The sequence below is a fragment of the Balaenoptera physalus genome, assembly GCF_965194825.1.
Source record: "Balaenoptera physalus genome assembly, chromosome: 1".
NCBI lineage: Eukaryota > Metazoa > Chordata > Mammalia > Artiodactyla > Balaenopteridae > Balaenoptera > Balaenoptera physalus.
Genome location: NC_138882.1, coordinates 27,305,053 through 27,331,867, shown reverse-complemented (window position 1 = coordinate 27,331,867; position 26,815 = coordinate 27,305,053). Strand labels below are relative to the sequence as shown.

At 43.5% G+C, this 26,815-nt stretch overlaps 1 protein-coding gene across 2 annotated transcripts in view; it reads left to right on the top strand.

Annotated features, from left to right (window-relative positions):
- The window catches only part of KIF26B (kinesin family member 26B), a 500,555-nt gene that overhangs the window by 187,629 nt on the left and 286,111 nt on the right, over positions 1-26,815 (top strand). For both annotated transcript variants that reach the window (XM_082469760.1, XM_082469761.1), the window contains one exon: positions 6,657-7,193. In XM_082469760.1, coding sequence (XP_082325886.1) covers positions 6,657-7,193 — 537 coding nt within the window. The remainder of the gene's footprint in view (positions 1-6,656; positions 7,194-26,815) is intronic.

The window sequence follows — 26,815 nt, the reverse complement described above, 5'->3', positions numbered from 1 at the left end:
TTTGAGTTTGCACCAGGTGTCAGCGAGAATGGCAGCCTGTGAGGGTGGACACTCTTCTCTGCAAGAGTGTTGGGATGTCACTGCTTGTGACACAGTCTTAATTTGTTCTCCGGCTTCCCTCCCAGGTTGTCATATGCCTTGTTTGTGGGTCTGGGAACTCTGAACAACAAGAGTAAAGGATACTGACATTTGTCAATTCCTGCTGGGTAGGTTCAGCATGATGGCTGGGTGAGTAGAGTCTCATGTGAGAGAGACTCTGGGTTCCCCAACCCTTTGCATCCCCCTTGATCTTGCACGTCCCATCAAGCACGTGTGGGCAGTGAGATGCAAGATCGGGGGCTGATGAGCACGGAGGAACCAAATCTTCCTGAGGAAGAAGTTACACCCACTGGTTGGCATTTTGGGGATATCCTTAAATTTCAGATTTTAAAGTCTCCTTTCTGCCAGTGGCTAAGTGAAATTTGTTTTTTCTTCTTCTGAAATTACCAAGGTGAAACAAACCCAGTTCTTTTGAGAGACCTTTGAATCCAAATATTTGAATGTTTCACTGTGAATGAGAATATTTGTTTTCTTAGGTTGGATTCACCTGTGCTTTGCTACCTATCGTTTTGCAAACTTCCAATTTTGCAGTTTCCATTAAACACAGAGGATCATTCATATTGACACCTGGCTTTGGGGACAGAACTGCTGGGAAGAATGCTGAGATTCTTGAGAAAGAAAGGACATGGATAGGGAAGGCGGCAGGAGGTGGGGAAGGGGCGGGGGATGCAGACCCTCGTGTGGAAGGATTACAAGACGTGTGAGGGTAAATTCCCTTGATCTTCTGGGAAACTGCCCGCGGTGGGGAACAAAACATTGCATTCTCGGAGTTCTAGCCATCATTCTGGGCCTCACGGGATAGCATTTATGGAAGAAGAAAGTTTAGGAACAAAGTGGAAAGAAACTGCCTTTGAAGAACAGCTTAAATCTTGTTAAGCTTGTCACTAGAGGCCTCTAGAATAATAAACCGGGAGCAAACATCAACAGGAATTTGCACAACACATGCTGGACGCTGACTCCAGCTGTTGCTTTCCTCACAGACCCAGAGGCTTTGCGGAAATGCACTCCAAGTACTCTTCGGGCTAAAATAATCTGGAAAAAAAATCCTGTCCTTGCAAGTGGCATGAGTGTTTATTGCCAAACAACCCATCCCTCAGAGGATGAAGTGGGACAGAAAACAGTGAGGATGCTAGTAAACAGCTTGGTTTGCCTGGGCGGTAGTTCTTGTTTTCTTGCTCGGGTTCCAGAGTCTCCACCCTCATTAGCGGCCATGCCTCGCGTGTTGAAAGCTGGCTGCCGGCTCTTGGAAAATAAGCGTGCTACCTACTTGCTGGGGGGTCTAACCCTGCTGGACCAGGTGTGTAGTATTAATCTGGAGTTTTCCTTTAGGTAAATTTCTCTTGGTTTCCTGCTGATGAGCTGGCCTGATGGTTAAAATTCTTTGCATATAAATATTGTTTTCTTGGGAACTTAGGAAAAAGAGTAATAATAGATTATGTATTGAGGCAAGAGAATAGAGAATCTATTTTAATAGTTTAAGGAAGATTCAAATAAAAGGAGGATATCCAGATTATGGTTGACTCACATTAGGCTCTTTAGCCAGGCAGAACAAATACAATTGGAAAACTATATCAACCCTAGAGTTGAAGGAGTTTATTTCATGACAATTTCATAAGAAGCGACTAGCTCACTTAGACAAAATAAATGACAGATGGACCAAGACCAACTTCATTATTGACTGTTTTAGCTTTGGTTGAATTCTTTCCATTTATTTATCTCACAAATATTTGTTGGGCCCTTACTGTGAAGTAGACACTATTCTAGACTTGGGGGAATTAAAGATGAAAAGAATATTTCCTCTTAGGGAGCTGACAGTCTAACACACAAATAGTTCTACAAATAAAAACTACGGACAAGAAGATAGCTCTTAAAATAGGGGTTCAGGAAAGCAGGATAATGACATGATCAGATTTGCATTTTAGTTAAATCCTTTTTTTTTGTGGAGGGAGGGTTTTGAGGTCAAGGCTAGAATCAGGGAAACCATGATGATGTGAGGAACACTGAAAGCTTTCTCATGGCAGTGGGCATGGAGGAGAGGGACAATTCAAGAGCTTTTAGGAAGGACCCTCAACCACACTTGGTGATTGGATTGGAGGGAAAGGGAGGAGACAAGGAAGGTTCTAGACTTCTAGCCTGGGTGCCTGAGTGGATAATAATACTGTTTACTTCGATAGTGACTATTGGAATAAGAATAGGATTAGGGGAAAATAAAATTAATTTTGAATTGTCAGTTTGAAGAGTATTTATCTGGATGATGCTTTCTAGGGGGCTGTAAGGCTCAGAGTTCAGGAGAAGGTCCAGGTGCGGATAGAGATGGAGAATTCCCAGTCACCGGGATACACATGGCTATGGAAGCCATGGGTTTGGATGCCCTTGCCTGAGGAAGAGAGATTTAGTCATGACCTCTTAGAGCAGTCTGCCAGAAGACAAGTGAGTCAATCTTTGAGAGCCATTAGATTACGAGAGCCCTAGGGGACATGGCAGGACACCTGTTTCCTGAAATGCCCCTAGAAGAAGTGGAAGAGCACTAAAGGGATTGGAAAACCATTTTCTGGAGTTTTCTTTGTTCTTTCGTAGCAGTCACTAAGTGGGCAGATTTAGGTGTCTGCACATTAACTTCATTTATCCCTAACCTTCCAAGAACCTTTATCAGTTTCCTGAGTGTTTTCTTGAATTCCTCTTCATGGTACATGTGGGATAATAACAATTTTGTATTATTTTTGAAAGATGAGAATCTTTTGGGCACAGAACACTTACATTGAAAGTTTAGGATGAAAATGTTGCCTAAGTACTGTTAGCCCATTTTCAAAGGTGCTGAAATAAAAATTATGACTCCAAAAATAGAGGTTTAGCCATTCATGGATTCCCGTTATTCCCATTTGACTATTTTCTGAAGTCATGAGATGAATCGGGACTAGACAATATGAATGTGTTTGAAGCCCATGCACTAGGTAGCATGCCAGACTGCACGCTTAACTCATTCCTTCTCTGAGTGTAGGTTTCTTTTGGTGCCAACTAAACCAGAGGGCACTCCCACAGTTCTTCTTGTGTCCATGTCAGGAAAGCTCAGTAAGTGTGAGCCATCCATGATTCTGAAACCTTCTTTTCTCCCTGTTTATTACTACTCTCCTTGAAGCAGTATTCCCTTTGTTCCAGCACTTACAGAAAGCTATGTCTGTTGACCATTCCTCTTCGAAGTTTTGAGTTGCACTGAAATATTTATAGTGTGTAGACCAGCACTTGAAAGGGATTTTAGTTTCCATAAGGTGTATCTTTTGACTTACTGAAGCCTTTTGATGATAAGAACTCACATAAAGTTTCAGATCAAGGGTGGCTTAATTTAGGGAACACCTCTTTGACATCCGTCAGCAATTGAAGATTCATTAAAGCATTCATCTCCTCCTTCCTCTGGATGAGACAACAGTGGGCTCTGGGCTCTGCCACTTGCTGGCTGTCGGGGGGCCATTCCTGGTGGTGGGCTCAGCTCCAGTGCTCAAGGTGATTTTGTAGACCCCTCGGGAACCGGGAGGGGAGCGCTGAGCTGCATGGGTCTGAGTGTGTGCCGATTGGTCCCAGACTAGAGGCGGCAGCAAGGGGGTGTGGCATTTGGCAGTCCAGGAGCCAAGTGGGTTTTCTGGAGGGTGAACTCAGAGAGAACAGGAACCCCTCTCGTGCATCCCAAGATCCTTGGCCTGCTGTGTGGCCTGGCACATTGGAGGCCAACATGCATTGCTTGTGGCAAGTCGAGCAGCGAATAACAGTAGGCTGAGTGCGGAAGGAACTGCTTCAAGGGAGAGCAGTGAAAACCAAGAAGAGGAGAAAAAAGGAGCCCCCAGCACCAGGCTGATTTTGTGGAGTGGATGTATCTTTTCTGCTCCAGCTGCAGATGTCAGAGTCACATCTAGATTCTACAAGGATCTAAAATAAACTATGATGTGTGGATGGGACTGATCTTATTGCTGCCTTTTTTACTGTGATGCTTCCTCCAGGTGATTGGGTTAACCAAAATATTCTAAGTAAGCAATTAATTTGAGGTTTCTTGAGACCAAATAGTTTGGGGCCTTAAAAGCATAAGCCATGGGTGGCAGATTGCTTTTGAATGCCAGTCTCTGATTTCTCACGCTGCCTCTAATTATGTAGTAGACCTGGGAATAAAAAAGTGACTTACAAAACAGCTACAGGATAAAATACCATGTGGTCATTAAAAAAAAAATCACATTTTCAAATGACATATATTGACAAGGGAAAATTCTCATTATGTGAAAAACAAGAATCTATCTTTTTTTTTTTTAATTTAAATTTTGTCACTAGATGCTCATAGATCCAATTCAGCTCTTTTTTTTTTTTTTTTTTAAGAATTTCACTTTTTTATCTATTTATTTATTTTTTTGGCTGTGTTGGGTCTTCGTTTCTGTGCGAGGGCTTTCTCTAGTTGCAGCAAGCGGGGGCCACTCTTCATTGCCGTGCGCGGGCCTCTCACTATCGCGGCCTCTCTTGTTGTGGAGTGCAGGCTCCAGACGCGCAGGCTCAGTAGTTGTGGCTCATGGGCCTAGTTGCTCCACGGCATGTGGGATCCTCCCAGACCAGGGCTCGAACCCGTGACCCCTGCATTGGCAGGCAGATTCTCAACCGCTGCGCCACCAGGGAAGCCCAAGAATCTATATCTTGACACATATGGGGGCCCAGATATTTCCTTTTGAATAAATGAACATTTCGTAGATGAATGTGGCAAAAGCCTTAAGTCTGGGCAAAATTATGAGTCCATTGATGAATATGGCTCTTTGGCTCTTGAAGGGGAAAATCATAGACTAGAGGTCAAGAAGTCTGGTTGTAGACCAAGCTTTTAACCTTTTTGGAGCTCAGTTTCCTTATCTGGAAACTGAGGTGATGGTCTGCTCTAGAATGGTCCCTAAGGGGCCCTTTTGGGTCCCACACATGCTGAGTTTTGATCAGGGACTCTGGACAAAGCAGCTCTCATTGAGGAGGGCGCCGCAAGCACGTCTCATGTGGTTTGCATCGCTTCGTCAGCCAGACCTGATCACCCTTGACCTCCTATTGTTTCCCATCATTTTCTATGACCGTCTTGAGTTTCCACCTCCTGAGCCACTCCTCGCTGCTGCTGTGTAAAGAGGCCTCTTGATTTATTAATCAATTAATCAGTGCACGCTGAAGAGTTGTTCAGGGTATTTAAACAGGGGAAACAAAATGCTGGAGCCCATAATCAAGATGGATCGTAATTAAGGGTGACCCTCTCACCGCTGATCTCCCTTCCCCCCCACAGCTCATCAAACTCCAGTCAGCCCTGATGGGGTTTCCACCCCAAAAAAGCTCCAGCAAATTTCCGAAGGGAAGCTTTTCTTCCAATGTCCTAAGGAAAATAGGCCTTGAGATAAGCCTCATCAATTACCTGCAGCAACTGTGGAATCTCAAAAGTTCAACCAGGTCCCCAGAATAGCATAGTGGCTCCGTCCATATATGCAGACACTGTCCTCTCCTGTCTCCATTTCCCTACACAGAGTCATGGAGTTGGAAGGACCTTACAATAAAGACAGGCCACGGCCTTGTGTGACAGATGCGAGGTTCAGTGAGGCTACGTAAGTTGTCCAAGGTCACACAGCTAATTGGTAGCAGAACCAGAACTAGAAACCAAATATTTTGATACCCAGTTAACACACCTAGTGCTTATTTCTCTGTGCAGTCTTGCTTTCCTATAAAAATTAAAGCAAAGTAAATGAAAGAAATCATCCTCATTAAGTTCACTTTCTTTTAGATTTCTTTTAGATATGCGCTTCTGAACGAAAGAGTTTTTAATAGTTTTAGATGAAGTTTCTGGGGAAAAGTATCTTGGACTGTTTATCAAGGAGACATTTTTCTTTTGATGGATCAGGATATCAGACACATGGGTACAGGTATGGCCAGCCTGCCGTGGGGCCAATGGTAAACAGAGTGAATCTGTAGGGGTTTGCTGGGCTGCTGGAGAGGCTAGATCTCTGGTCCAGAATCTGTTTAGTTTGGTTTTCTTCCAGTGGCACTTAGCACATGGTGTTAATGAAGCTAGGATTTTCTTAGAATAGAATCTCTGTTCTGGGTCACAAGTAGTACCTCCACCTGCTGCCAACTTTCCGTAGTTCACGGGGGCCCACAACGCATTGGTCCAGAGTGACTGCACTCACCCCTGCCAGGCCCGGACGACCATTTGTATCTACTTAATGACCACATGGGAGCATCCAGGTATAGCTATAATTCTTTAGTGGACACAAGGGGAAGAATCTGGAATGTTCTTATTTGACTGGCCTGGTAAGGAGGATGCTTAGAAAGCTTTTTTTTTTTTTCTTAATTCCTTAAAGTCTCCACTATAAAAATCTTACATTTGTCAAATGTGTTTGTCAACTAGAGGCTCGTCTGCCAATCTGGCTGCTCATTTTTGCTGGATGTCAATCAAACAGTCAAACTCTTTGGATACATCTAGGGCTTAACTCACAAACCAGGCATCTGAATTGCGCTTACCAGCCTTGATTGATAGGCTCTCCTTATTTTTTTGTTTGTGTGTTCTCCAGGACCCTGCTTTCTCGGCTGTGATTCACGACAAGCTCCAGGTCCCCAACACCATCCGAAAGGCATGGAATGACAGGGACAACCGCTGTGACATTTGCGCCACACACCTGAACCAGCTGAAGCAGGAGGCCATTCAGATGGTGCTGACCCTGGAACAGGCGGCTGGCAGTGAGCACTTCGATGGCTCACCCGGCTCGCCCCCAGCCCTCTCCAACATCCCCACTCCGGTGGGGTCCCGGCATGTGGGGGGGCTCCAGCAGCCCAGGGATTGGGCCTTTGTGCCCACCTCCTATGCCTCCTCCAACTACACAGCCTTCATCACCAATAAGCATAGCAGCAAACCCAACAGCCTCGGGGTCAGCAATGGGGCGGAGAAGAAGAGTGGGTCTCCAACCCACCAGGCCAAGGTCAGCCTCCAGATGGCCACCAGCCCCAGCAATGGGAACATCCTCAACTCAGTGGCCATCCAGGCTCACCAGTACCTGGACGGCACCTGGTCCCTGTCGAGAACCAACGGGGTCACCCTCTACCCCTACCAGGTAAGTAGCTTCCGAGCAAGAAAGGGCAGGGCTGGCTACAGTTAAAGCAGAGAAGTGGGCAACACTTCCTGTCTCTACTTTGTCCTCCTGGGAACACCCCAACTCAGAGCCTAATCTTTCCATGTAGCCCTGCTGAACAATGCTAAATAGAGATAAAATATATGAGGAACCAGTGATCCAAGACAGCGCTCTGTATCCATTGTCTCTACCCTCTGAAGGAGAGGTGGACTCCCTTCCTAATCTCTCCCAACTTGATAGACCTTAACCCTTTTCTATTTGCAACCCACCTTAAATACTGTGGGATTAGGTAACCAACCGCGTGTTCCCCTTTTCTTATTTTCTCTTCTCAGTTATTTAAATTAGCATGTACTCTCAAGTTTCCCTATAGAAATAAGAGAGCAGGTCTTAAATCTGCCAAGGAATCTAAAATATTTGTCTTAATTTTGCTCGTGTGAGTTTTCTGTTGGAAGAGGGTTGGCTTTACCATATGTGTTCTCTGCGTGCCTTGAGTCACTCATGTGGGAAGCAGCAGAAAGTGTTGACTGTCGCTCTGGGGTGGAGAGGTGACCAAGGTTGTAGAGTGTATCAGCTGGGGTAGGTAATTGGGGTGGCAAGTGGTCTCGAGTTGTTTCTCGCTTGTGTCCCTGTTGTATGGGGTGTTTGGTGGGTGGCCTTCCACTCTGATATCGGGACTCAGCCTCCTCCATCTAGCACGTCACCCTTTTCCGGAGGCCTCAGAGTCTTCCACCAGACCTTGTACAACCAGCCAGGAACTGGAGGAAGAGAGAGGGTGGAGGATCTCACAGGGACATGTGGGCACCCAGCCTGAAAGGGGCAAGAGTTCAGTCTCCTGGTCGCACCTTCTCTCAGGGGAGTCTGGGCAGGCCGATCTGTCCATATGCCCAGGAGAAAAAAGGAACACGTTGAGTGAACACATAGCATAGTTTTTGTTTCATGGGGCAAGGGTACTGGGAAACATAAATTGAGTTAAATGTGGCTGATAAAATTCCTGGTGAAATTTCTAGAGTGTAGAAGGGAATATAGATTGTTCCTCTTGATATCTTGAAAGAAAGTGGGGAGCGTGGATCATTATCTTAAGAAGTTAGCGTTCCTGGGCTGCCAAACTTTTCATTGCTGGATGCTTTGTAGTTTATAAAATACAGAGCACACATCATTTTGTTTAACCCCCCAGTAGGCCCGTGAGGTCGGCAGGGCAGATGTTAGATCTTTCTTCTACCGACGGGGATCAGGATGCTTAGAGAAATGGAATAATTACCTGTGGCCACAGAGCCGGTGCCAGGCCAACACCAGCTCTCCCCTGCCCAGGAGAACGGCTTTCCCTGCCACGGCTGCTTCCAACTTTCTTAGCTTACTCCAGAGCAATCTCTGGTCAACATCTCTTCCAGATATGGTTTCTTTTCAGACGTGGTATATACCGAGGGAGAGGACTCCTCTTTTGACTTGTGGGCGCCTGGCTGCCACTTCACCTTTGGACAGAATTTTCTGGGTTATAGATATAAATATAATGAGGAACCACTTGCACCCTGGGTGGGGCTTCATAGTCTAATGCTTGAACATAACCATCTAGGGCAGGAACAGAATAGCTTCTTTCCACTGTTGAATAATATGCTTTTTTTTTTTTGGTTTGTAGTTTAAAAATAGACAATTCTGAAAATTATAAAAAAAGAATACATGTCTGTTGTGAAATAAAATTTAAAAAGTATGAAACAGTTTAAGTAGGCCTTTAAAAATCAACATCACCCAGAAATAGACTACCTAACATTTGGGTGTACTTCCTCCCAGGATTTTCTACGCATGCAGTTTCTAAAATTGTGATTATGTTCAATTCTCTGATCTGCTTTTCACTTAATATACTAGGTGCATTTTCCCATGCCATTATCTATTTTTCTAAAATATGATCTTTAATGGTAGCCTAATATTCCATTATATAAATACTACCCATTATATGAGTATGTCCTAATTTATATAACCAAGCATCAATTATTAGAGCTTAGGTTTTTGCTACTATAAATAAAATGCTCTGGTGCACATCCTTCTACCCAGGTCATATTTTCTACACATCCTGGGCTGTGCTAGCCACGTACTCATGTTACACGGACAACTCACATTTCACCTTCCAGCGCCCCAGAGCACTTGTAACGTGTATCAGGTGCTAGTTAGAAGATTCAGCTGCTGCACAGCACTGATGAGTGAAGACAGAAGAACTTGGAACTGGTGCTTTCATATAAAATATTCAAAGTGTGGGGAAAGTTTGTGTAAGGGGGAGAGCTAAAGATGCAGCTTAAAAGGAAGATTAGGGAGTATTGGTACATTTTTAAAATTTGCGTAATAATTCTTTCTGCTCCTCCTTTTTTCCCCCTACCTCAGATGAAAAAGAATTTCCTGTACAATAACAAACGTTTATTAAGCTCTACCAAGTGCCAGGCACTATGCTATGTGTTGGTGGGGGCTTCTGCCATGGTCTGGAAACCCAGGCTCCTGTCCTGTGGCCCTTAGGGTAGGAAGCAGGGGAAGGGTGCGTTGTTTTTTTTTTAATAAATTTATTTATTTTATTTTTGGCTGCGTTGGGTCTTCGTGGATGCGCGCGGGCTTTCTCTAGTTGCGGCGAATGGGGGCTACCCTTCATTGCGGTGCGCGGGCTTCTCACTGCGGTGGCTTCTCTTGTTGCGGAACACGGGCTGTAGGCGCAAGGGCTTTGGTAGTTGTGGCGCGTGCGCTCAGTAGTTGTGGCTTGTGGGCTCTAGAGTGCAGGCTCGGTAGTTGTGGCACACAGGCTTAGTTGCTCTGCGGCAGGTGGGATCTTCCTGGGCCAGGGCTCAAACTGGTGTCCTCTGCATTGGCAGGCAGATTCTTAACCACTGCGCCACCAGGGAAGTCCCGGAAGGGGGCATTATAAGCCAGGGAGGTGAGTGCAAGACAGATGCCCCGTCTGCTCTGAGAGCCTGCAGAAGGGCTCCCAGTCCAGCCCATGGGGCAAGGTGGGTTGATGTGGCCAAAGCCAGATACAAAGGTGATTCCCGTAAGCTACCAACTTGAGATTGCCCTGGGTAAATTGGATTGCTTCTTTCCAACTCAGAACAGGCTAATTCCTGCATTTCCCCTGATCAGTAGTTAAAGGGATCAGAGGAAGTCTCTCTGGGATCAAGAGATTTGGTGCCTGGCTGTGAACCAGTGTCCCCGTGTCATGACTATGTCTTCCTGATGCCCTAGAGGGGGGGCTCTGGGTCTGGCTAGACTGAATGGCTCCTGTTATGGACGTCTCCCGGCAGTAAATATTCTGCAGTTCACAGTCTGGCCAGCTCGGCAGAGATGGTTGACTGCTCTGAAAGCTGACCTCACTTTTCCTGCTCACCCTTACTCCCATATCCCTCCCCACAGAGCAGATGGCCCTCTGGCTGAGTGCCAGAGCTGTTCCCTGGGCAGAGAAGCATCTAGACTTTGTTGCTGCCGCTGGTGCTTCTCCACAGCCACAGACCCGGAGCCTGTAGAAGCAAGGGAGAAGAGGACGCTGCCCTTCTGCCACTTAAGTGCAGGGAGGATGACAAAAATGAGGGCAGGCTTTGCGAGAGTGAGCAGGGTAAAACCTCTGTATGGGTGATAGAAGGGTCTCCCTCAAATCCCTCAAGTTCCCCGTTTCCTACACCACTGTGTAGCAGTCTTCAAAGGCTGCAATAGGAAGATTTCTTGATTCTCTTTTGCTGTATCCTTCACGTTTCTCAAATACCTCCAGAAAGAGAGGGAACCTATAAGCATCGCAGATAAATATGAACCTATCCAGAGAGGTAAGAAAAATAGTAAGTTAGGAGACATTGAGATTATATCAAAAATGGCAAACAAACCACAAAGATAATTTTTCATAGCAAGCTGATTTCACAGAAGTTGTTAAGATGGACTGTTTCAAAGAAAGACTTTCTTTTATTAACTTGCAGACATTTAACACCATCAATACATATATATGGAAAGCAGAGAATGCTCTAGAACTTTCATTTGATCACATGAGTTTTGACTTTGAAAAGACATGTCTGGATTATTTCCTTGTAGTTCACAACAGATTAATTACCTCTTTTGAATGACAACTGCTTTTGCCTGATTTACATTTATTACAGTAAGTACGTGCAGGAAAGATTTTACATAATGCTCATAATCACAGAACGCTGGTGATTACTATAGAATGGTAATTGCCTTTTGCATCATGGTGGGAGATTTGGAGATGGTCCTGCCTAATTCAAGTCCATGGTTCCACCAACTGTTGAACCTCATTTTAGTAGCTTAACATTTTAGTCTATTTCCTTATGAGTGAAATCCCTACCTTGCAAGATAACATGGAGAACAATTAAGAAAAAAGTATGAATGTACTTTGTAAACTGTAACGCAGGGAAACCACTATCAGCTCTCTTTCAGCTCCCTCATTGCCAGAGGAGAAACCCAAGGTTGAGAGATTGGAGGTGTCTTTTGGGTAGAGCTTCCTGATTATGTTTGATGTCTTTTGCTCATTGAGAGCATAGATTCATTTTATTCTCCTGTTTCTGACAGCAACTGACATATAAAAAAATGGCTGCTCATTAGGGAAAGCTCCAATCTCAAGGAAACACTAAAGCTGTTACTCCTGACTGGCCCTAGATTTAGGAAAAAATTCCAGGCTATAAGACCTATCCAGACCTCCAGGTTTTTGGTGGAAACCACCAGTTAATTGGCTCCAAGCTAATCTTTAACCTGAAGTATCTTAATGATAGTCAATAAATCCTTGGAGGCAATGAAAGTAGTCCAGGTAGCTTTTTGATGTCCCCCTCAATACAGGGGCATTTGAAAGGGTAGAAGAACTTTATTTTATAGGACTTTGATAAATTGAACTTGTCAAGAAAATTCGAGAAGATGTTAGATTAATACATAAGTAATCAATCCGTAATGAAGCCTTAACGTGATGAAGTATTCAATGCGCATTTCTTGATTTGAGGGAAAATGAGTTTGATAAAAATTATCCTGCTTTCTCAGACAACAACCGCTGGAATCAATGTTAGAGATAATTCCAGGCTGAACTCTGGTTGAAGTCAGTGAGGGATTGTCTTAATTATATCTTTAGGAATTAATTGTGCCTAGTGAGCAAAGGCATTATTAGAGTTTGTATTGAATATTTGAAGATGCGGGCAAGAGACAGGCAATAGTAGCACCAACCTGGAAACAGCTCCAGGTTTGCTGAACCGAGCGGTACCTAAGCCTTGCTCTTCAGAGGTCAGAAGCCATGGGAGGACTTGGTGCTGACCCTTTTATGGAGGACTTCCAGGGGCCCTTGGAAGAGGAAGGTGGACTTTCGCTCACTAGTGCTCCAGTACTCAGAGGCTTTGACTGTGATGGATCTGTGGAACCTGGAAGCACGTGGGTAGTACAGCTGATGCCTGCAGGGTGAGGTGCACATGTGCTCCTTCCTCACTGAGCCACTTTTCACGAAGGAGCAGGGCAGGTGTTTGCAGTGTGTCAGGAGTGGAGGATTCCCATTCACGTTCTTTGCAGCCCTCCAGAGCTCAGCTGCCTGTTCCTGAAATATGCAAAGTGCCCTTCTTGGGCCAGCCCGAGTGCCAATTTGCTGCCCATTTGCTGCTGGTCTGTCCAGCCAGGCCAATAGCATAAGATGTCACAATCTTTTAACATCATGGGTTTTTGTTTTTTCCTGTTTATAGATGGCCAAATGAGTGTTATTTATCATCTTTATAAATTCTGACAAATGCTGAACACAAGAAAAGGAATCAGTTTGTATACTCAGTCATGGACAGAGCATTTCTCAAGAATATGGTGCTCAGGGTGAAATTCCAAAAAAGTCATAACCTCTTATAAATATGGACAGGGCCATGGGCTGAAGGGAACACCCAAATTTCATCAGGAAATTACAAAAATGTTTTTTATCTGGTCATTTACTTGGGTGGTAGGCTGAATAAGGGCCTCTCAAAGATGTTCATGTCCTGATCCCTGGAACCTATGGATATGCTACCTTACAAAGTAAAAGAGGTTTTGCAGACATGATAAAGTTAAGGATCTTCAGATGAGGAGATCATCCTGGATTATCTGTGTGGGTCCAATGTAATCATAAGCGTCCTCAAAAAAGGGAGACAGGAAGATCAGAGTCAGAAAGAGCAGATGTAAGGACAGAAGCAGAGGTCAGAAGAGAGAAGATATAACCTTGCTGCCTTTGAAGGGGGAGGAAGGGGCTGTAAGCCAAAGAGTGAAGGCGGCCTCTAAAAAACTGGAAAAATCAAGAATCAGATCCTCCCCTAGAGCCTCCAGAAAGAAGCAGCCCTGCAAGCGCATTTTAGATGTCTGACCTCCTGAACTTTACAGAATAGAGAATAGATGTGTGCTGTTTTACGATGCAAAACTTTCAGTAATTTGCTTCAGGAATAGGAATAGGAGACTAATAAGCATCTGGTAGCTGAAGAGCTTGGTAGGAGAAGCTAATGAGGTATGCAGACCAAGGAGCTGCTGTGGAAACCTGCAGGATGGCCAAGAACGTGGCCTCTTCATCGCACACAACAAACTACGTTACCCGGTGGATCAGACAGTACATTAGCAAGTCAGATTATTTCATTTGGGTGCCTCCACAGAATGAGAGGTTACTCATACTGCGCGGATGGTTTTCAATTGTCTCAGATTTCCCTATTGTTACAGCATCATAATAACAAGCATATCACAGCCACTCTCCATCGGGTAGCTAGTAATTACCGTTATGTAAGTATCTCATATGTTGAAACTGCAGAAAACATTGGAAGCCGGGGGTGGGAGCGTTGTGGAGAGACTTGGCTGGAATATCTATAGAAGGAAGCTCATCTTCTCTGTAGGCTCTGCTGACCAGATTGTAGGGGTTTCACAGAACTGCCCCAGTATTCCTTCGTATGTCATCTGGTGTTTCGAGGGTTCACATGAATTTGAAAGCACCTTGAACATTGCAGAGCAGAAGGTAAGTGTTAGTTGCTCTCGTTTTTTAATTTGGTAGGCAGAAGACAGCCACTGGAGATTTCAGAGCAGGAGAATGGAAAGATTTCCTTGCTTGACAGCAGGAATTCTCAAACTTGGCTGCACACTAGAATTGCTTGGAAGCTTTAAAGAAGAATACCAGCGTCTAAGCCATACTCCAGACCAATTAAATCAGAATATCTCAGGTGGGACCCAGGCTTTGTTTTAACTGCCAGGGCAAAGAACCACAGCTTTAAAGAACAATTTATCTGGCAGTGGTGTAATAAGTGCAGGGAAGGGAACAATGAAGATGGATGGATAGATAGATAGATAGATAGATAGATAGATAGATAGACAGAAAGATAGTATATCAGTTTCCTAGGGCTGCCATAATAAAATTACCACAAACTAAGTGGCTTAAAATAACAAAAATTTATTGTTTCATAGTTCTGGAGGCTAGAAGTCCACAACTGAGGTGTTGGGAGGGCCGTGGTCCTCTGAAGTCTCAATGGGAAAATTCTTCCTTGTCTTTTCCAGCAGGTGTTCTTTGGCTTGTGGCTATGTCACTCCAGTCTCTGCCTCTGTCTTCACAAGGTCTTCTCCTCTGTCCCTTCCCTCTTATTAAAAGGACACTGGTCATTGAATTTAGGACTCACTCTAAGGCAGTATGATCTCATCCCAATCTTTCACTAATTACATCTGCAGAGACCCTAATAAGGTCACATGCTGAGGCTCTGAGTGGACATGAATTGGGGGGGGGGGACACTAGTTCCTCTCACTACATATAGATAGATGCCACGTAGATGCCAGACAGACGGATGGGTGAAAGGTGAAGGTAGCGTTGCGGAGTTGAGCACACCCATGCTTCTTCCTTGCTGATCCACTTCTGAAAAACGAAGGAGGTGCAGATGTTCACAGCTGGTCAGCAGTGGACCATTCCCATTCTGTTCTGTGCAGGGAGAAAAATTAAGGGAAGGGGAAAAGATGCAAAGGGCAAAGCCAAGAAAGTGAGGGAAGAGTCGTATCCACACACACCCGTATCCAGATGGAGAATACCTCAAGAGTCAGGTGAAATGAAAAAAAAAAAAAATCACACATGAGTTTTTTGTGTGTTTTTTTGTGTGTGTAATAACTACCCCCTCTGCTGAACTTACATACTACCTTTAAAGTCAGCTGTGCTTTCACAGCCATAGGTGTAAATGTAAACAGTACTTCCTGGAGCGCTCCCTGGGGTAGCTCAGCTTATGCTGAGGACCTAATTTGACTAGTGCTGGAAAGGTTCTGTTCCTTTTCTACTGACCAAGCTGATCGTTTGGGTTAAGTTGGTGGAATGGTCTGTGCTTTTGTTTTTCTCCTTCAGAGATATTTCTAGGCCCTAGAAAGAGGCTAGAAATAGTGAGTAAGGTGCTATGCGGCTTAAAAGTGTTTCTTATTCTCCCCTCGGTCCTTTGCATGCGTGGGAGCTGAGGGGTGTGGGAATGTGGTACTCTCTCTCAAGCAGAGGGGGGCTGACTCACACCTCTCCTCCAGCTCTCCAAGGCCAGGCTGGGGTGGAGGGCAGAGCTGAGGATTGCTGCGCGAGGGAAGTGAAATCATGCCGGAGAGAAGATTCCCTGGATGTGACGCTTTTTCACAGTTATCTTTGTTTTAGGCAGCATCTCACCTCCTCTCCCATTTGGCCATCCTCCCCAGCCCTGGTTTCCTCAGGTAGAATACTCGCTTTCTCTGTAGAGTTGAGGAAAGGAACCAAGCTCACTGTCCGCGGTGAGCTACCCAAGGGGGTAACAACGGCTACTGCTTTTTTTAAATGACAAAGTACACAGATTTTTTTTTTTTTTGGAACTCTGAGGCTGATACTTATCAATGAGTTTATCCAAGTCTCAAACAATGAGGGACTAGATGTTGGGTCACGCTAGATTTGCTGCTCATGCACCCGAAATAAAAGTCCAGCTTCCTTGCTTACTGTGTGACCTCGAGCAGGCGTCTTACTGTTATGTGTCTCTACCTTCTCCTCTGCAAGGTGGTCCGTTGCAGCGCTGTTATGGGGATTATATGAGATGATGTATGTGGAACACTTAGCATCGTGTCTGACACATTGGTGACCCCTCCGTGAAGGGACTTGAAACTTGAGGGCATCTCCTCTTGGTCAACGCAGATTCCCCAGACTCAAGACTGAATGGAATCAGGGCCCTCTTTTCCAATATAAGAACCAGTGGTGGATGAAAAAACAAGACCCAAACCATACAATGATATTAAACTCATGAAATAAATGTTACCCGGCAATGTCAGCCACCTCCACGTATTACCAGAAACCAGCTTTCCGTGTGTGCACCACATCTTACATGAGAAGGTCATAGTCTAAACAGGATGATCTCATCCCACCATTAGTGAGTACATTGATAAAATGTTGAAAGGCCCATGGACCCATTTTTCTCCATTTTTGAAGGAGGAGGGGCGGCAGTATATAAACATGAATCACTTAAAATTCTACAGAGTAGTAGAGGGTAGCATTTAAATTAATTCAAAAGAGTAATATCTCATTATTTTGGAGTTAACTCCCATTGAAAGAGCACTTTGAAATAGTCCTCGGGTCTCTCATTCTTGCTTTCCTTAATTTACACCTTTGGTAAATGTAATTGTAATACACTTGCATTCTTATTATTCACTTACATCTTTATTTATAAAATATGTTTTTCTTTTAAAATTATTTTAAAATTATTACATAATTTGGAATCTTCAATAAATTGGAAACTTCAAGTCTGCTCTTTGCCTACCCCACCGCAGGCACACACCTAATTAATTTTAAATTGAGATTTTACTGTGCTAACAGTCTTCAGCGTGACAAATTAGCATGCTTCTGTCTTATGGAGTATTTGTGAAGATTAGTTAATGAGTCATATATTTCTTATGCCTAAACCATTCCCAGGGAGTAATTTAGGTGTTTAGGAAGCATATTAGTCACCATTTTTAGGACTCTGGAGACCATTTAGTGCATTGCTGCTGCACCAGTGGCCTCAAAGTGTTAACGTACCCCTTCGGAAGCTTATCTGAGTGCCTGGGAGGGACTGAGATTCCGGGGAGGAAAAAGGTACCAGGTGAAAAGCAAACATAGCAGCAGCCACATCCATATTAAAGGCTGTGACCAGGAGTTTTCTAATTACTAATCGGAGCCAGTTTGGCAGTTTCCATCACCTTAGCAAGGCTGGTTTCCCTCAGCCCCTGTGGCTCAGGCTGTGAGGAGTAGTATCAGTGCGAAGGTTGAATTAGCCTGTTCATGACAGGTTCCCTTTTTGTTAAAGCAAACAGACCCCAGAGACCCTAGTGGAAGCAAGATGAGAAGGCTGCCCTTGTGAATTACAGATGACAAACTGAGGCCCAGAAATGTCAAGTGACCCACCCAAGGTCACGCAGCTAGAACACGCCGGAGCTGGGATTCAAAGAGTTTTCTTTGCACTGGCCTCTCCCCCCAGGGGAAGGGGCCAGCTCCCCAGATTGGTTCAACATTCCACATCCTGGGGAGAGCCACTCTGCTAACATTTCTTTGGGGCAATTCTGAGTCACTAGGACTTGCAAGTCCACGTTCATGTTGTATTGCTCTGCACAGTCGTGTAGAAATAAATGCCCTGTGTTACGTATTCTCGCTGGGAGGTGGAGAGGCCGATGGGGACAAAGCTTGAGACAAAGATGGGCCAAAAACAAACAAAAAAGGCTGTGGAAGCAATGCTGCCATCTAGTGAGACATGTTTTAGCTCATCTGAGAGACAGACTGAACACGCCTAATACTGAGAATCTCATCATGAATTATGTTAATTTCCTAAGATGAACAAGAGGCAACAGGGCCCTTTCCTTGTCAACACTGTGGTCTTAATTGAACAGAATAGTATATGTTTAAACTCAATGTCCTAACACACATTCTTTAGAAAGGACCCCGTTGGCCAAGATCTCTGGTGAAGATGGACCTCGGTTTAGGGTAATGGACAGCGTGCCCAGGTCTGCATGGAGGTCTGGCTCACCTGCTCATTAGCTGAGTGACGTTTTGCCACATAAAATATCAATATCTCCTTTTATAGTATCTCTCTCCTAAGATTGTTTTAAGGATTAGGTTCCTTCATTCTAAATTTTTTTTTTTTTACTTCTAAGCACTGGATTTTAATGAAATTTTAGGCACACACACACACACGCACACAAAATGAGATCCCATACTGAGAAATTCTACAAAATCAGCCTGATCGACTCTTCATACAGCATGACTCTCTGCCTACCTGCAGCCTAACAGGACATTTAAAGGTGAGGTAGCCATACCTGGAACAATGCACATAAGCCTGAAGAAAATGGTGGAACTGGTGATCAAAAGACTGAGGCATCCCTGTATCTGAGCTCAGCTTCCAGCAGTCATGACACGATGGCCACCTTGAACACGGCTGTTTCGCAGGGCTCACTCTGTAGCTTCAAGATGCATTCAGAACCCACTTCAGCTAAGATTGTGTATCAGAGATTTTGCTGAAGACAACAGTTGTCTTGTTTTCCTCGAAGGACAGATTGCACTTTTTCAACTAAATAGCCTTTTTGGTAGAATGCTCCAGTGGCGTAGGTGCTTTGAGGGATTAATTGCTGCCGTCAGGTTAGGTGGACCACTCCCTCCAGACACTCTGTTCAAAATTCAGGGCTGAGTCACCGTTTCTGAAACTGGCCATTTAGAAGCAGCAGCCACGTTGCTGAGTCCCTTAGGAGGTAAGAGAGGGACAGAGAGCAGAGAAATGAACATTCTTGTCCACAAGTAATGAGTAGAAAAGATCAATGGGGGTAGCTGGTGCTTTGTGGAAAAAATGAGGAGCAGGGGACGCTGGCCTCTAACAAGGGTAGTTTCGAAGCTTTACTGTTCTAGAAAAAGGGCAGCAAATCCACTTGCTACGGACGAGGGGACACTGATTGGTGGCTGAGAGTGTGGCTGGTTGGCTAAAAAGGGCAGGAAGTGTTTCAGCCATCGAAATGACCTTTGCTTTGGGGACCGTGGAGACGGTAGAGTGCAATGAACCACAAATCTTAATTCCATCCCCACTTCTGCCACTTACTTCATGACCCTGGGCAGTTTCTCCATTTACAAAGAGGAAAACTGGAGCCCCATTCTACTCTCAGCTGTGTCAGCCTGTGAACAGACAGCTGAGCTTTTAACATTTCACACTCCCCTAGCAGGCTGCTCATCCTTTTTCTGGTTTGGTTTCTCTCCAAAGTTATCAAGTTCACTGTCTCTCAACTTGCAATTCAATATGCACATATTGAGCCGTATGTGCATGTTATTGATTTAGTTTCATAGTAATAAGAATAATAATTACAGCTAACACTTACTGAGTGCACACCATATGCCAGGCACGGTGCTTGCTGCTTTGTGTGTTTTCACTCAGATAAGCTTCATAACAGTCCTCTGAAGTAAGGAGATGGAGATGCTCATTTTAAAGATGAGGAAACTGAGGTACAAATTAATGTGAATAGCCAACCCCTGCACAGAGGAATCCCACACTTCTGAACTCTGAAAAATTTAGTCAACAAATGTGTTATTCAGCATGCACTTAGTCATTTGTTGGAATTAAGAAGTTTGGTAGATAGCATTTCTACAAGTTAATAATAATATAAGTTTTATATTAATAGTAAACTTGATGAGGCAGTTCTGGTTTTATCTGACTTCAATATTAAGCAAGTCCTATCCTGACGATTGTCCTTATTTAGTTCCTAGTCTTCGGTCTTCATTCTCCTCACCTCGCCCAGTGTCCCTTCTCTCTTTTTCTTTCTTCCTTTTTTTATTTTAAATTACACAATCACCTCTTGAGACTTCTAAGACTTAATTACTTAGGTTGAAAATTATTCATATGTTTCCCCTCATTCTACCCTTATATTTTCATTTTAACAGAGTTTATTTGCATCTCTTAGAAAGGGTGGGCAAAGGAAATAAAAGGACTTGCAGTGAAATCAGTCAATTCTATCACTTGTTAGCAATTTATAGAAAATATTTGGCAGAAAAGGCAATGGAACCTAAAATGGACTACTTAAAAAGGAAGTCACGTATTTAAACATCACAAACCTTTCCACCTCTTCAAAGTAGTTGCTAACTTCTAATTATGCAATAGGCTCAGTGGAAAATGAACCAACATGGCATTTGGGGTTAATTGGTGTAAATATATTAATTACAGTAACTACTCATTAAATGTTTTATAAGGTATATATGTTCCTAGCATAATATCTATTGAATACACATACACTGAATACATATATATTGTAAACATGTAACACCTATTAGAACCAAGTATTTAAACTCTCTCGCATACTGTTACTTCGTAGCACCCTGAATCTACACCCCTGCTTGTTATCATTAGGAAGGCACATCTGGGGACAGGATTACAAGAAAGTGGAAAGAAGAGAAGATATGTGAAGGCACAGTGATATCGTGAGAATGGTGTGTTGCGGGCTGGCGAAGAGGCAGAGGACCGAGGTGACACTGAAAATGGGCCCCGTGTGGGCTCCATTCCTACGCACTACGTACAGGGCCCTGGTAGTTAGGCAATGAGAAGCCACATGTAGATACAACTCTTTGGGGTAGGGTAGCAATGCTACTGCTAACAGGGAGAGAGAGGGAGGTAGGCAGACCACTGCTTTGGGAGGTGGTGAGGCCTGGAGAGAGACAGCAGCAGAGGGCTTGGGTGAGGGATGACTGATTCAACGGATGTTTAGGATAAAGCCCCAAGACCTTGAGGATGGTGGGACAAAGAAGAGGATAGTTGAGAAGGACACCTGGGTTTCTGCGTTGGGTGCCACATGGTGGTGAGCTTTTAACTAGTTCAAGGAAGGCTGAAGGGGTGAGGCCGAGGGAAGATACAAGGAAAGAGTTCAGGTCTGAACACCTGGCCTCCAGGATATCTGTGGGACCCTGGTCCAGAGGCAGATGTGAATGAGAGTTGGCAGGGTTAGAGGCAAGGCTGCATTGTGTCTAGGGGGTGGGTACAGACGAGGCTAGGCGGTAAGAGAAGCGGGAGAAGCTATTTCTTCCAGAACCCAGGCCTTCCGGCTTTGGTTCAACATCTTCTCCACGGTACTATTCTGTCGTGTCAGTACCTAGACATGAAAAGCAGGGTCATTATGTTATAACCACACTGTGTTAAGTCATACATTTATTCATCCATTCAGCAAACATTTTTTGAGCCAGACACCATACTAGTTCCTGGGGATACAAAGCACAGTGCTTTAGACAGCTGAGGTAGGGCTTTGCCTGTTCTCAGTGTGTCTTGGTGTAGGAGGTCAGTGAGGGATGATGGGCTATTCTAATCGGCTGTCCTTTACCTGCACGTGTGTGTGTGTGTGGGGGGGCAGCCAGTAGTGTTCTTTTTTGTTTTATTTTTATAAATTTATTTATTTATTTTTGGCTGCGTTGGGTCTTGGTTGCTGTGTGTGGGCTTTCTCTAGTTGCAGCGAGCGGGGGCTACTCTTCGCTGCAGAGCCCGGGCTTCTCATTGCGGTGGCTTCTCTTGTTGTGGAGCACAGGCTCTAGGTGCGTGGGCTTCAGTAATTGTGGCACGCAGGCTCAGTAGTTGTGGCCCAAGGGCTCTAGAGCGCAGGCTCAGTAGTTGTGGCACACGGGCTTAGCTGCCCCGCGGCATGTGGGATATTCCTGGACCAGGGCTCGAACCCATGTCCCCTGCATTGGCAGGCGGATTCTTCACCACTCCACCACCAGGGAAGCCCAGTAGTGTTCTTAAAGTGGCACTGAGTGACTCCTGTGGCCTCGATGGTGGGCAGGCTCTATGACCCTAACTACTGGGCGGTGGGCTCAGGGGACTCCTGACGCCCAGCTGGGCTGCAGCTATGGGGGAGAACTAGACCCTGACCACCCACAATGCAGAAGAATCTCGCCCTCCCCCTCCTCCACCCTGATCTTGGTGTCCATAAACACTGCAAGGGTCACAGGGATCCCACTAACTGGCTTCACAACCTGTATTAGCATTGGTTCCTACTTTAAACAACCTCCTTTTTAATGCTATCCATTGATAAGATAAGTGATGAGTAACTTCATCAGCTTAACCTATGACAAAAGTCAGGAATCATTTTGTCACTCCCTGATCCTGGGAGGAGAAAGACAGTTCAATTGAAGAATAGATTCAAGTCAGTATTTCCTTTCATTTAGTGTTCTGAGACACTCACAATATGCCAGGTGTCAGGGACTGGGAAGTAAAGATGAGTGAGACTTAGAGCACAGCCCTCTGACGAAGGTCAGACTGGGGTCAGTGCCAGGGCAGAAGCACAGGCGCCATGCTGTGGGAAAACAGGGTGGGACCCAGATAGGAATTCCATCCGGGTATCTGGAAAAATGCATCTTAACATTGGTTATTTATATAGCTATGGATTAGGTGAACTGTTTATCTAACTGAGCAGTAATCCAGAAATAAATAGTAGATGTTGTATTATTAGAGGAAGCAGAGGTATATTACCCTGTCTAGCTCTTGATTCCACCTTTAGAAATATCTCTTTGCTGCCCTTGTCTGCGTGTATTAGCAGCAGGCAGAGCTGCCCCGACACCTCCCCCTGAGTGTACCTGGGCGCTGCTGTGACCCTGTGCAGGCAGGGCAGAATGGGAAGGCACCAGAGATCAAGTCCAAGTCTCACTTTTCTCCCTCATCCGCTCCCAACCTCTGGTTATTCACCCAGGAAATGTTAAGAGTCCTGGGCTGCAGTTACCAACTTTGGTCTAATATGTGCTTATATTTTTGAGGCTCGAATAGGCCATCTTGAACCCTTGAGTTAAAAGGTCCTCTGGTTCCATGCCGCCCCCTTCAGACACTAAGCAGCAGATCAGTTACCGCTCTCCCTGGTGAGTCTTCCATGCTCATCTGTATGAGACGGAAGGTGTGACATGGAAACTATGGTGACTGAGATGTTCTGGCACATGAAGTTCACGTTTAGTATTTGGTGAGAATTAATCTTACAGGACAAAGGCCCATGATCTGAACATTTTAGTATTTTTATTGTAGGATTTTAAAAAAACCCACTTTCTGAGAAGATTTACATTATAACGTTCTGGATCAATACTTTTTGAAGAAGTAGAAAAGTAGATAAAGTAGCTCACACTGAAAATATTTTTCCTCGACAAATAAGACTAAAGTGACTATTTGAATAATGCACTTTTAATTACTGAAGAAAAAAACAGCTACTTTAAATGCCTAGTCACATAAATGTCACAATCCTGATTTGCCCAGATTTGCTCTTTTTTCTCTTACCTTGCACATGTGATGCTGTTAGCATTTATCGCTGTGTTTGGAAACTGCCAAGATAATGACTGTGTTAATTAATCTGGTCCAGTGTATTTTCACCATAAACAGGAGCGTGACTGAGTCGTTCCTTCCACATCTCTCTCCCGTCTCCCCTGGAGAAGAGTGAGTCTAAGTCATCATGGAAAGATGGTGCTTGGGCTGTTCTTCCTGGGGACAGCCTTACCAGCCCTCCTCACATATCCCTTTCTTCACCGTTATGAATCTAACCTTTCAATTCCATTCATCCAAAATTGTATTTCTGTCAGGAATGCTGCTCTAAGTCTGTGTTTATTCTAGGAGGGAAGATAGCCAATCAATGGGTTGGTTCTGAACCTTGGACCTGCCCACAGAAAAGCTACCGTGGGGTGTGAAGTGTGCGCCCGTCCCTATAAGTCTGTCTCTGTAAGGTGACTCTGGAACAGTGAGCATTGGGGAAGAGAGGCAATGACCCTCTTTGAGTGAGGCTTGCAGTCAGCAAGAAAGCTTAATCCAAGGGATGTCATTTCCTCTCAGATGGGGGAGGATTTCTGTTACATCTAGTGCTTAATAATTCAAGAGTTCACACTGTCCACTCTCAAAAAGGCTCATCTTCATGTATGCACATTTCACACGTGCACACAAGCACACAACTCTCCTGGCAGAACTGGAATAAGTTATAATTTATCTACCTTTACTACTAGAATTGGCTGACAAAGAGCTATAGCTTATATCACATCAACATTAAAAATGAAACATTTCAAGCTCATTGTACATAACCATGTTTATCCATTGAAGGGGTATTCTAATCCTTTGTGTATCTGAAGCAGTAAATTGTGTTTTGGAAGAATGCTTAAATTACTTACGATGTTTAAATTTTTTTAAAAATTGTCTTTTTATCAGTTTTTAAAATCTAAGTTATACATGCACATAAGTTAAAGAGTTAAATCATTTGACAAGACTTGATATGAAGGACACCAGTCCACCACTAGGAATGCAGTGGGCATTTCCTGCTTCCTGCTTCCATTAATATCTATTTCCATATCATATCATTCCCGTGTTCCTACTAACTTGATATAGTTAGTTTTAGATTACCTATTACAGCAGCTCTCAATGTGTACTCTGTGGACCATTTGAGTCCCAAGATCCTTTCATTGGGTCCATGAGTTCAAAACTATTTTTATGTAATATTCAGACATCCTTTGTCTTTTTTTTTTTTACTGTGTGGACATTTGCTCTGATGGTGTAAGACAATGATGGGTGAAACTGCCGGCATCTGCATGAATCAAGGCAGGGGCGCCAAACTGTATTAGTCACTGTATTCTTCATCTTTTAATTACTGAAGAATTACAATTACACATTTGGAGGTTTTTTTTAAAGTACATTTCCACTTAAGAATGTCCTTGATGGAGAAATAAAAATGATTAATTTTATTAAACCTAGAAATATGTGTTGAAATGTGAGGTACTTCAGTGATGTGCAATGGTTGTCTCGGGGGAAAAGCACTTATGCAGTTGTCTGAGTTGCAAGCTCCTGGCCTTTTTCCCCCTGTGGAATACATTTTTACTTGAAAGAATAACTGACAGACAAATCATAGTTATTCAGACTTAAGTATTTTGCAGACATTTTCTCAAAAATGAATGCAAGAGCTTGCTATTTAGAGGAAAACAACTGATGGGGTAGGTTTACCAGTGAAAAAATTTGAGCTGTCAGTTGAAGGCTCAATTTTGGAAAACTTGATTTTGCCACCATGAGCCTGAAAGCTTTCCAACATTTAAAGACTTCTCTGACAAGATTAATGATGATAATAACAAATGTGATTTTTTTTTATATTGCATAATGGAATGTATCAACATCTGGAAGATATGTATAACTCAGTAAATTACTATTTTCCAAATGACCATTGCATTATGTTACAAAATCTTGTAACATAATATCCATTCAAAGTGCAAGGTAGCCTAATGGATTTTAGTACAATAGAGTACTAAACATTTATCAATGTAATTTCAGATTGCTCATTTCAGTGAACCTTTAGGAAACCACCATTTGTCAATTTTTAGTATAGTATCAGAGAAGAATATCCACAATTATCTGAAAAGACTATTAAAATAGTCCTCCATTTGCCAACTTTATATCTGTATGAGGTTGGATTTTCTTCATATGTTCAACTGAAACAACATACCCAGACATAATCCACAAACCAAAACAACATAAGCCAAACATTAAAGAGATTTGTGAGCTAGTGGGAAGCAGCCGTATAACACAGGGAGATCAGCTCGGTGCCTTGTGACCACCTAGAAGGATGGGATAGGGAGGGTGGGAGGGAGACCCAAGAAGGGGGGGATATGGGAATATAAGTATACGTATAGCTGATTCACTTTGTTATACAGCAGAAACTAACACAACAATGTAAAGCAGTTATACTCCAATAAAGATGTTAAAAAAAAAAGAGATTTGTGAAAATGTAAAACAACATCAACCTTCTCATTAAATTTTTTAACAAGGGAAAATAAATATATTTCATAAAATATGTTACTTATGCCAACATATAATGAGCTTATTGTTATTTTAAAATAAATAAATGCATATATATTTTAAGTTTTAGTTTAATTTCTAAAATGGTGAATATTGATAGTTTTAAGAGAGAACAACCTGTCTAGACTGTGCAGGTCATAAATCTGGGAAAGAAATCTTGAGAAAGATGTCATGATCATTTTAGCTGATATGTTTGAACATTTTAAGGACAGAGTTATAGAACACAGAGGAGAGTTTGGGGTTGAATTAGTGATAAATACACGGAAAACTAAGCAAATTGAAAAACAGAAATATTGTGCAATAAAAGAAAGCTGTTTGGGATCCTCAATAATTTTGAGATTGTAAAGGGTTCCTGAAACTGACCAGTTTGAGAATCACCGACCTATTGCTTAACCACTGAGGAACATGAGGATTTAATCCTCTTTCACCACCACCCACCCCACCCCTACACCACAGATATGCTCACTTCTTGCCTTCCCATTGCTCCAACAATTTTGGTTCAATTATTATGACTATATAAAGACTACATAAAGGTATTGCTATGACATATAAAGGCTGTTTGCAGCTGACCCATATAACTGTGATTACTTTTCCTTTAAGTATGCAAGTGGGGCAAATTTTTTGATACTGTGGATCTGAAACATCTCTGTTCTTTCTTGACACTTGATTAATAATTTTTGGCTGGGTAATAGAGTTCTAGGTTGGAAGTCATTTTCCCTCGGAATTTTAAAGGCACTTCTCTAATGGCCTTTTAGCTTCCTGTGTTAATGTTGAAATCTGTATCTTGAGCACTTATATAGAACATTTCTCACCTCTCTCTGTCTTTCTCTTAAGAAGCGCTTTATCCCTAGTGTT